General features: G+C 39.2%; 1 protein-coding gene across 1 annotated transcript in view; it reads left to right on the top strand.

Moving 5' to 3' along the window:
* Nucleotides 1–879: 879 nt before the first annotated feature.
* The window catches only part of ppp2r5ea (protein phosphatase 2, regulatory subunit B', epsilon isoform a), a 14904-nt gene continuing 3715 nt past the window's right edge, over nucleotides 880–12068 (top strand). The window contains exons 1-10 of the mRNA XM_079375145.1: nucleotides 880–1392; nucleotides 6595–6754; nucleotides 7807–8003; nucleotides 8111–8212; nucleotides 8434–8526; nucleotides 11014–11144; nucleotides 11249–11308; nucleotides 11549–11657; nucleotides 11822–11875; nucleotides 11986–12036. Coding sequence (XP_079231271.1) covers nucleotides 6598–6754; nucleotides 7807–8003; nucleotides 8111–8212; nucleotides 8434–8526; nucleotides 11014–11144; nucleotides 11249–11308; nucleotides 11549–11657; nucleotides 11822–11875; nucleotides 11986–12036 — 954 coding nt within the window. The 5' untranslated portion in view covers nucleotides 880–1392; nucleotides 6595–6597. The remainder of the gene's footprint in view (nucleotides 1393–6594; nucleotides 6755–7806; nucleotides 8004–8110; nucleotides 8213–8433; nucleotides 8527–11013; nucleotides 11145–11248; nucleotides 11309–11548; nucleotides 11658–11821; nucleotides 11876–11985; nucleotides 12037–12068) is intronic.

The raw sequence follows: 12068 nt of genomic DNA, 5'->3' as shown, positions 1-12068 counted from the left end.
CCAAGCAAGTTTCTGGTGGGCTATAGCCCCGTCAAGCCCCGCCCCAGCGCCGCCACTGATTATAATACACTTTAGTAAGAAAATGCCCATCTACAAATTTAAAAAAGAGAAAAAGTGAAAATTAAGAATGTCATTTTCGAGTTAAAAAGATTAGTGAGGGAAATGCTTCATTCACTTAAAAGATTAATTCAAACGCACCCATTCATACCAACACTATCATCACTAAACACTGTCTACCCAGATCTAAACCTGCTGGACTTTATTTATGCTCCAGTTACATAGTTCAGAGGAAGTTCGAGGCCAAAATGTTCAATGGTCGAGAGACTACAACTATATAACCATTATATATAACCAGCTATATAATCATGTTAGTAAAACATGTAATTGCAACGGAAACATTAAATTGTCTCAGCTGAGAGAAACGAGAACGAATAGATGAAAGGATGAATGAATAAATGAACGAGGAGAAACATCATCACCGGTCAGTGTCATTTAATTTATAACACCAAATGAGGACTCAGTAATTGAAGAGGGGGGAAAAAATTCCCCCAAATCCTGTTCTAAGAATAGGAAACGTTAGTGTCTTCTAGTAGTCTACGGCGTTATAAGCGTGATTAGTTTGCAGTAATGCGACTCATTCAAGATAAGGAGACCGAGCGGACCACGGCTCGGGTGACATTTCTCGCCGGACGGGCATTTCTGGTCCTTGTCTTCATCCAATCTCCATCTCAGACATTTACGCCGCAACCTACCTCCATAGCTGCTCGACATCAATGACGTTTGACTTTCGAGGCGTGCCTAAACAGTTTTTGATTGACAGTCCGCCGACCAATCCACGCGTTCTTTGTGCGGTGAGTAGCCAATCATTGGCCTAACAGCATAAACCAACGTATCAGCACGCTCGGTTTAACGGTCTGTTTTGAGCCAGGAAAAAATTGGCACAGAGCACTAGCACTGCCTGCTAACATAAACTTGTGATACCACCTTAGCAATTAGTCGCTCTTTGAGTGAGTTTAGCAGTAAGGAGAAGGCCATTCTTACCTCAGTGACCAATATCTGGGTATGTAGTCGGTTAGTGTATGTGTATGAATGTGGCTTTTGGTGCAGGCTGGGACGGCAGCTACAGGGATTAGCTGTACGGGGAGCTCCTGCTAGCAGTGCAATGCTGACATACCTTCAGACGGCTTGCTAATTATCTCATAAACGGGGATTTTGGTGTGACTTCAGTCGGAAAGATCGTCACCATTCATACACGGACTGTATTCCAAAGCCGAGACCGGTTTAAACAGTGCGATAGTGAAGCGTTTGAGTTCGCTGGCTAGCTGGGTCGCCTGCAAGTACAAGGTTAGCTGCTTAAAACGAGCCACCTGGACCCGAGAACCATCGAAAGAGGTAAGAAACACAGTTAAACACTGCATTACCAAGTTAATAGTGATTTTAGAGTTATACTTAACAAGCGACCGGCCATTTAAAGCAGACTGACCAGCCAATTATTTAAAACTAGAGATCTATACACTCTTAAAGATCAAAACCACTGAGGTCGATTTGTGTTTATAGGCAGTTAAACACACGATCGTGCTTTGATTACAATCTTGTTATTCGGTTTCTGACATATTTGAGGTATTCAGAAACGCCTTCTTCATGTCGGTATGGGATAATGCTGTGGAATGAGCACCGGCTGTTCATTATGCAGTGATGATTATTAGTATATTTTCTTCATAAATGTAGAGGTATATTCTTAGGCACCGGTGTCTGATCAGCCTTGGATGGAATGAGAACATAAACTCAATTTCCAAATCTGAGTAAATGCAAATAATTAGTGTTGAGTTTGTCACCTTCAGGTTTTCTTTGGTTTTTGCCCGGCTTTACCAAGTCAACAGTCTTGTTTATTGGCCTTGTCTTTCAGGCTCTTGGGAATGCAATATACTCCACACCTGTTTCTGTTCCACAGCTGCAGTCACGCGTTTCACGGACTGACAATTGAGACTTTTCAGACACACTGATTCGAACTCTTCCGATCTCCTGGTTTTCTGTCTGGCAGTGTTTGTATTGAAGCAAGACACATTTTTATCTGTCAAGGACATGCATTTCATCAGAAAGCACAATGCAAGATCATACCAGTCACTTTGTGTGTGGAAACAAAAATGTAGTTAAACCTTGGGCAACGTGAGTGACTTGCCAGAACTGGCTGTAGTCTCTTATGCATAAAAATGATTTCGATAAAGCATATTGGAGTATGTAGAAGGAAAGTTTGCTGTCTTTGTAAACTCGGATCCAGTGTTAGCTTTGTCAAAAACATTGTGTCAGTGTAAAGGACAACCATTTGTATAATAGTGTTCTAATTAATTGTATGTTACAGGGCCTTTCCTTATAAAACAAACACAGACTTGAGCTGTTGTCTCGCAGCATGTTCTTTAAATTCTAAGCTTGTAAAGTTTGAGATGTATTATTAAAAGTGGTTTCTTTGGGGTAAACACATTTTTGCTACTTATGAAAGCATTGGAAAAGCATTACGATACAGTCAGGTGTGTCACAGCAGATTTTTGAACCGTTTGATTTTGAAACAAAATAGTAAGCTATCTTGGATAATGAAATTGCATGATTATTAGATTAAAAAAATAAAAAGTCACATAGCTAATATCATTAATGTGCATGTCAAAATTTGATCAGTCCAGTGAGAACTATAAAACTGTCATGTTTTAAGCTGCCTTTCCACTTTCTCTGACTTTCACATGTGATTGTCATTATTTGTCTTCACTGAGAGTCACACAGAGCTTTCAATTTGTTCTTAAAGCAGCTGTTGCTCTCTGGTTATTCACCATTGTAAAATAATTGAATGTATGAATATATCCATTTAATTCCCAATACAATTTGAGAATTTTTTTTTTTTTAGGAATAATCATCCTACATAATTAACTACTAAAATAATTATGGTCATAAGTGTTCATAACTGCCTTTTTTACAGAAACGGTGCAACAAGTTGCAGTTTTTTTTTTGCGTCATGTTTTAAATTAACCAAAAAAAAAACCGCAAAGTGGATGAGAACTGCCACTAGTCCCCTCTAAAAATAGGAGCATGGTGATGGTCAGGCATAGAAACGGATTTTGTTTTGTTTTGTTTGACCCATCTAAATGAACTCCAAGAGAGAGGTTTAAAATTTGTATATTACAAAACCCCAGCAGGACACTTGAGGATATGTAAACGCATCAGTTTGTATAGCTAATCAACCACCTAGAAAATGCTCTTTGCACTGCTGTTGTCTGGAGAAGAAAAAAAAAAATCTGTAGTGTCCACGTCCTGTTCGTGATGTAAGGGGGTGTAATTTTTGGAGCTTCTTTGCCGCCTCTAAAAACAAGACAACTTTGCACAGTCGCAACAAAACAAATTCTGTATTTTGCCAGGGTGTTTTGCTGGAGGTTGTGAGGACGTCAAGGTGTCCGTTTGTGAGCCGAAGCTTAACTGAATGTGGGTCATGTTGTACAACAATGATCCTACACTCTTAAGTAAATGTATAACCAAACAGCTTCAGTAGATGACATTTCACGCTTTAGAACAGCCAAGTCCAAGTCCTCACTATCCACTATTTCTTGACATGGCGTGAGTCGTGAGAAGTTTTATAGTTCCGTATATGAAGAAGGTGAGTTTACATTTTACGTTCATTTAATGGACTTAAACATTATCACAGTCCTTCTCTTACCGATGTATGCTAAGACCTTGTGTATGAAAACTTGAACGTCCAATAAACAACTTGGTATCTTGAGCGTTGATTTATAGTACTGTTAGATGAATGGGGAATAAATCCTGGACCGTGGTTAAGTGTGCAGTGCTTTTTCTCAGCACTTTAAATCCAAGGCTCGTACTGGCAGGCCGTCTAGGGCCATATTAGAGCCACCATAATGTAAACACATCTGCAGAATGGAAAAGCATTCAGCTGTTCTTCAAAGCTCACTTTTACGTAAGGGTCTCGTGGTCTCAAGTTCATCTCTGTTTTGGTAAGGTATCCATGCGCTACATGTGGCTCATCATATGAAAAACAGATCACTGAAAACAGTATCTAAAGTTGAGTTGATGTTATGAAGAATTTCAGATTGGTGACCTTTTATATTACAGTTTGGGTTGACTAATGTTAAATGTAACTTATTTTGCTTAAACGACTTGTTCTTGTTTTTCAATTGACAAGCAGCAGTAAGGATGGCAGAAACACTTCCCTACATGGCGTGGCTTTGCCTCCAAAGTCCTTTTGGTTTATGACTGGTGTTATGACAGCCTCACATTTATCAGCCTGATAACTGACAGTGACACACTCAGTTGTGAAATTTATTTGCAAAGAGTGTTTATTAGGCATAAGATCTTGAAAATGTAAGTGATGGCCTTTTGTTTTGGAGGCTGTTCCCTTTTGCTTTGTATGTTGCACAATTAGCCATAATTTTTTTAGATGCCAAGGGCATTTGTCTTATGTAAAATGTCTATATTGGGTTGCATGAGTAGTGTTTGACTACATAAAATAAATGCATTTAGTTGTGTTATTGAACATTTGAAAATGTAATACTTTTTAAATGGACCATGTTCACTGAGTTAAGCTTATCCAGTTCCTTACCAAATGTTCTATTAGTAAACCCATGAAAACAAAAAATTAGATGGATACCCAGCGGCAAATGCTTATCATAGCCACTGGTTATGCAAAACACGTTTTATGTTTTTGCGCAAATTTGTCCTTTTATTTTGACAGTTTTAAAAAAGGCAAATCTGAAGATACACAGGTGGATAAGAAACACAAGCAATATCAGGCCAGAGCAGATGTAATAATGCAGACTTTCAACCTACCAGATAAGTAGACTTAAGGGAATATTTTATGTCTTCATTACACTAACTTTCAGACGAGTCCTCTTCTTCCTTGTCAGCAGATAAGAGGTTTTTAATTGGTAGATGATGTTTGCTTGTCATTGTTGGAGAACTCTGGTGATAATGATGCGAGTTGTCATAATGACAGCACTTGGATTTGCACGGTAACCGTAACTGTGAGGTCTCTCTGTTAGCCAACACCCCTTGCAGGAATCCAGATGAAAGCGAAACGGCTTTGATCATTAACTTTGAGCCAGTGAAGGCTCAGGTCAGTAATACAGTAATATATTGTACAGTAATAAGTGAAAAGCCTTTTCATTGTAATGCATACGCTTGCATTGTAGTATGGATTAAAAAAAGTGTTATACTGGTTGCTAATTTTAATCTTATTAATGTTAATTCATTAATGTGTGTTTTAATATCTAATCCATTATAAGTATTTATAAACTGATGAGACACTAATGACCCTCTTTTTTTCTGGTCTTCAGTTAGTCTTCGTTTTGGTTAGCTGGATCTGAAATTGATGTGTGTCCAAATGTAGGACACAGGGTAGAACAGAAGGTCACATCCATAGACCCCCTGTAGATACTCTCTGGAGAACAAAGCGCCTGCTGTGAAATTAATCAGCTGTCTGTTACTCTCATCCGGCTCCTACCATAGCAAAGTGTCAGGATGTTAACATTTTAGCTGAAAAGACGGTGGGTTGGGAACCAAGAGCTGGTTCTTATTCAGGATGAATAATTTTCCTTACACTCTTCATTGCAGTCTTTTTAAGTATTTAAAAACATAGCATGGTAGAACCAATGTAATTTCCAGTTCATCTTGTTTTGGTTCTTGTTTATGATTCGGGTTTTGTTCTTGTTTTTTGTTTTATTTTTGTTATTGTTTATGATTTTTGTTAGTTTTTATTGTTTGCATGTTTTTTATTTTTGTTTTGCCTTTTGGTTTTGTTTTTGATATTTATTTAATGTTTTATTTCGGGTTTTTTTTTTTTTTTTTTTTTTTCTAGTTTTTATTTTTGATATTTATTTTAATATTTATTTAGTGTTTTTTTTCTGTTTTGTTGTTGTTAGGTTTTGTTGGGGGTTTGTTTTATTTTTTGCCGCTCATCATTTTGTCCGTTACACGCTGCTCCTCCTCATTTTAGTGGAGGTTTGTCCTTGCTAAACACGTGTACAATGTGAAGTCCCCACCTCCTTCTGCCACTTCTCCACTTCCTGCTCTGCCTGGGAGGAGTACTAAAGCCTGATCACTTCCTGTCCCATCCGTCCCATGGTAATCCCAGTGCTTGGCATTCCTGTGGGTGTGTTTTGAGCCCTTACGTAAGGCTGAGAAGCCTCAGGGACACCAGCCTAAGTTCAATTTAACCTGTAATGACCCACCGCTGTTGACTAACATTGAATTTGAAAGGCCAAAGCAGGGCTAGAGTGCACATCTTTCCTGATCATGACTGGGTGAGGATTTTAATTGTAACAGACTTTTCATCTAGAGGGTGTCAATGATGCCTTAAGATGCCTCCTCCATAGGAAGCTCATTTGCTTTTGTCATTTAGATTGAATATTCTACTGCTCAGTAAAGCCAAGCATCTGAATATGTCTTCACTGCCATTCACAACTCCTCTCCTGTGGCCTCATGGGATTGTAAAGTGCCCATTGGATGCACACTTCAAAATATCAGTGGTTTTCTGCACATTATCCCTGACTGTTCTTTTTTTCCTCTTTCTTTGTTGCCCATAAACTCTCTCTGGCACAGGGCATGTCTTCAGCAGCCACCACAGCCCCATCGGTGGACAAGGTGGACGGCTTCTCCAGGAAGTCTGTCAGGAAAGCCAGGCAGAAGCGAGCGCAGAGCTCGTCCCAGTTCAGATCTCAGGACAAGCCCATAGAGCTGGTGCAACTGCCTCTGCTGAAAGGTAAGCTGTGTTTACGTGGTCCGATGAAGTCAGTAGTTGATGTCAGAGTGCTTTGAGCTAGTTTTGTTGGTCTGATAGAGCTGATAAGGTTGGTTGCACTCTAATAACAAAAAAGGAAAGCGACACACTGAATGCAGACGAACTGTCGCTGTGTGACCAAATGAAAGAAGTGTCTCAATTTTCAGGATGGGATTGTTCTGTTAAGTCTGTGTCATGTCCCATTTTTATGTCTCATGCTTACCAAGGTTGTTATTTATTTGAAGATAACCACAGCAATATTGTGAAATATTATTACAATTTAAAATAACTGTTTTCTATTTATATATAAAAGTAGTTTTTATTTATTACTCCAGTGTCACATGATTTTTCAGAAATCATTCTAATATGCTGATTTGGTTCTCAAGAAACATTTCTTATAATCAATGATAAAGTTGTGCTGCTTAATAATTTTGTGGAAACGGTGATACATTTCATCAGGATTCTTTGAGTAATGGAAAACATTGTAATAGTTATTACTATCACTTTTGGTCAATTTAATGCATCTTTAATACTTTTATTTAGCAATTTATTTTAAAAAAATGTAACGTCAGCTATCCTGTTTCATCACATTAATGATGAACATATTACACTTTTGACATCCACACAGCATCTAAATACATTTATGAACAGTAAAATTTGTTTTAACATGTAAAACTTAAACATTTTAATGTTTTGCATTAAAAGGGAGTGTATGCTGTCTGTGTGAAGTGTTTAAATAGTCAGTAAACCCACATACTACATGAACATTGCCACTGTAAGGGGTTGGTTATGGCACATTATATTACGGTGTCTTGAATGGCTTTTCAAACTCAAGCCCCTATCAGCTGGAATATTTAGAGGTCAAATGCCAGATGGACCTCCAAGCTAAAATGTGAAGTATTTTAGGCTTCCTACCTACCAACAGTCCTGAAAAATGGAGAGTAGGAAAGTGAAAGAGGTTGATGTAAACCATTTGTGGAATTGTAGTACTCCATGGATTAATTTGCATGAACTCTTTCTTTCTGTCTGTCTAGATGTTTCTGCACAGGAGCAACCAGAGCTATTCCTCAAGAAAGTGCAGCAGTGCTGTACTCTTTTTGACTTCATGGAGACACTGTCTGACCTCAAAATGAAAGAGTATAAGCGGTCCACCCTCAATGAGCTGGTGGACTACGTCACCCTCAGCCGGGGCTACCTGACTGAGCAGACCTACCCCGAGGTGGTCAAAATGGTGAGATTAGTAGCACACTGTGATTGGAAAATTTCTGTAGTTGTCTAATTTAAATGCCTATATAATTCAGAGATACTTCAAGTGTTCCATTTTTTCATTTATCACAGGTGTCCTACAATATTTTTCGTACTCTTCCGCCTAGTGACAGTAATGAGTTTGACCCAGAAGAAGACGAGCCCACGCTGGAGGCCTCATGGCCGCACTTACAGGTAGATAGCCACAGACAGCATCAAATAAATAGGAATTAATCACCTTTTTTTAAAAAGTAATGCATGTAAAAACAGACAAAGATAAAAAAAAAAATGTTTTAAAACAATCAAACAATATGGGCTTTAAAAAGTCTTTAGGTTGAAATAATTGCAAGGTTTCATTTCAAGGACAAGTTTTCTGATCTCTCTCTCTCTCTCCCTCTCTTCCTTTTCCGCTTAAGCTCGTTTACGAGTTCTTCATTCGCTTCTTGGAAAGTCAGGAATTTCAGCCCAGCGTTGCCAAAAAATACATCGACCAGAAATTTGTATTACAGGTGAGTGATTGTCTGTGAAATGTTCTTTGACTTCTCATCCTAGTATAAATCAAGTGAAGCCAGTATTGCCAGTAAAAGAGCACAGATATAGCTGCCTGAATACTTGATTCTGATTGGTCAGTAGTGGCATTTTTCCATCAAATATTTTTTGAATATTGTCAATGAAAACCAGTTCCAAATAGTTTTTTTTTTTTTTTTTCAATTTTAGTAGCCGTGTATTAAAGGGGTCATATGATGCTTTTTTTTTTTAAAAGATCATTATTTTGTGTATTTGGTGTAACAGAATGTTGACATATTTTATTGTTAAAAAAACACATTTTTCAAATACTGTACATTTATTGTAGTTCCTCTATGCCCCGCCTCTCTCAAACGCTTCGTTTTCTACAAAGTCCCTCCTTCCGACAAGTGCAGTCTGCTCTGATTGGCCAGCTGACACAGTGCATTGTGATTGGCCGAACACTACAAGCCGCATCGGAAATGTAACGCCCCTTTCCATAATCGCGAGCTTCAGCTTTCAAAATTATAAAACAGACAGTAAATAATGTCCTTAGTTTTACCATCAGTTAAAGCTCGAGAGGGGAATAGAGTCGCGTGACACACAGTGATGAAGCTCATATGTGTTTGCACACAAGCCGCGATTGTGTGACCGTTTCTCCCTCACTCACTCACTCACTCACTCACACACATGACGCTGCACTGTGACTCTCTCGCTCTCGCACACACACACACACACACACACACACAGCAAAATCAGAATGACCTCCTCCCCTAGGTTCATGAAACTGGTCGTCCATAAAATACGTTGCTGTTCTGTTGTTCGTAATCTTAATGATTCCTAAATGCATCTACTTTCAGAAGGCCAAATAAAGTGCTTTTGCTTTCACCTAGAAACACACAGCGTCTCCCTGACATGACTGCTTCTTGATGTCTACATCTGATGTCAAGATGTGGGGGCGTGTTTGAACAAGCCGTTTTAGAGGGGCGTGGCAGAGTCTTAATTTTGATAAAGAATATCTCTTTGGTTTTGAGACTTTAGTCTTTGCAACTTCAGGGATCTTGTCTATGCACAATCAGCTTGTAACACTCCAAAGAGAAAGGAAAACTTGAAATCGCATCATATGACCCCTTTAAGAAAGGTAATATGTCGTACACATTGCTCATATACACTGAACAAAATTATAAACGCAACACTTTTGTTTTTGCCCCCATTTTTCAAGAGCTGAACTCAAAGATCTAAGACTTTTTCAATGTACACAAAAGGCCTATTTCTCTCAAATATTGTTCACAAATCTGTCTAAATCTGTGTTAGTGAGCACTTCTCCTTTGCGGAAATAATCCATCCACCTCACAGGTGTGGCATATCAAGATGCTGATTAGACAGCATGATTATTGCACAGGTGTGCATTAGGCTGGCCACAATAAAAGGCCACTCTAAAATGTGCAGTTTTACTGTATTGGGGGGGGTCCGAAAACCAGTCAGAATCTGGTGTGACCACCATTTGCCTCACACAGTGCAGCACATCTCCTTCGCATAGAGTTGATCAGGTTGTCCACTCCTCTTCAATGGCTGTGCGAAGTTGCTGGATATTGGCAGGAACTGGAACACGCTGTCGTATACGCAGATCCAGAGAATCCCAAACATGCTCAATGGGTGACATGTCCGGTGAGTATGCTGGCCATGCAAGAACTGGGATGTTTTCAGCTTCCAGAATTTGTGTACAGATCCTTGCATCATGGGGCCGTGCATTATCATGCTGCAACGTGAGGTGATGGTCGTGGATAAATGGCACAAAAATGGGCCTCAGGATCTCGTCGCGGTATCTCTGTGCATTCAAAATGCCATCAATAAAATGCACCTGTGTTCATTGTCCATAACATACGCCTGCCCATACAATAACCCCACCGCCACCATGTGCCACTCGATCCACAACGTTGACATCAGCAAACCGCTCACCCACACGACGCCATACACGCTGTCTGCCATCTGCCCTCTACAGTGAAAACCAGGAGTCATCCGTGAAGAGAACACCTCCAAAGTGCCAGACGCCATCGAATGTTTCGAATAATAAGAATATATTTTACATAAGTATTTAAAAAATATATAGTTTAAATACATTTTACACAATAAGAATAAATTTGTAAATAAAATTAATTTTATTTACAGCACACAATCATGTGACTGGCCACGTGAGCAGCGCGTCCTCTGGTTCGCAGGATCACAGAACTCACTCGTCCACTGTGAATAAATCGCCGTCCGAATCGGTGATATGTAAATTAATGTTTACAGACGTCCATATGAGAAACAATTACCGTCCGAATCGGGCTTTAGACATATTTGTGAACAATATTTTAGAGAAATAGGCCTTTTGTGTACATAGAAAATGTCTTAGATCTTTGAGTTCAGCTCATGAAAAATGGGGGCAAAAACAAGTGTTGCGTTTATAATTTTGTTCAGTATAGTTAATAAAACTCCTTGTGAATTTCTAGCTCTTGGAGCTGTTTGATAGCGAGGACCCGCGAGAGAGGGACTGCCTGAAGACAGTTCTGCACAGAATCTACGGAAAGTTCCTCGGCCTCAGGGCCTTCATCCGCAAACAAATCAACAACATTTTTCTGTGGTAAGTAACTGTCCAGTGTTTTTGTTGCGAATATACTAGAAGAAATATTAAGTTATGCTGATATCTTTTTTTTTTTTTTTTTTTCCTCTCTCCTGCCCTGATAGTTTTGTATATGAGACAGAGCACTTCAATGGCGTAGCTGAACTGCTGGAGATTTTGGGAAGGTATGTCATATTTTAGGATCCCTTCTTTGGTTGGCAGTGATGTGGAGAAATTTAAATCAGGAAATAAAGAGTTTGGAAAGACATGAAGGGTGACCCACAGAGGTCACATTCCTGTTTTATTTTACTCCACCCTGTCCTCAGTCCTGAGGCATTTAGAAGTATGTGTCTCCTGCATATTATCAGTTTCTTTCATGGTTATCAATGTCAGATCAGAAGTCTCACATGTCTCTGGTTTTACAGCATCATCAATGGTTTTGCGCTTCCTCTCAAAGCTGAGCACAAACAGTTCCTGGTGAAAGTGCTGCTGCCTCTGCACACAGTGAGGAGCTTGTCTCTCTTCCATGCCCAGGTACAGACAATCAGCTGTTTGATAACTTATACACAAGTCTGTGCTTGCTCGCTTACATTTCAAGGGCAGAAGCAGAAGAAACAGATTCCTTGTTTCCATGCTTGTTTATAAATCTAGACATTTGAAATGCATTTATGTTAATCTGAAGTCATCTCCTCTTCTAGCTGGCCTATTGTATTGTACAGTTCCTAGAGAAAGATCCCACGTTAACAGAACCTGTAAGTGTTCCTTGTCACCATTATCTTCCTCATTCTTATCCGAGTTCCATCTTGTTTCAACTTGTTTCTAAAGGATTTTCACTAGTTGGCTTCATTGGGTTTTTTTGTAGGTTATTGGAGGCTTGTTGAAGTTTTGGCCAAAAACATGCAGTCAAAAAGAGGTAATGCCTTAATTTTCTGGAAAGTTAAGTTA

Source organism: Barbus barbus (genome assembly GCF_936440315.1).
Source record: "Barbus barbus genome assembly, chromosome: 24".
Lineage (NCBI taxonomy): Eukaryota > Metazoa > Chordata > Actinopteri > Cypriniformes > Cyprinidae > Barbus > Barbus barbus.
This window is presented reverse-complemented; position numbering and strand designations above follow the sequence as displayed.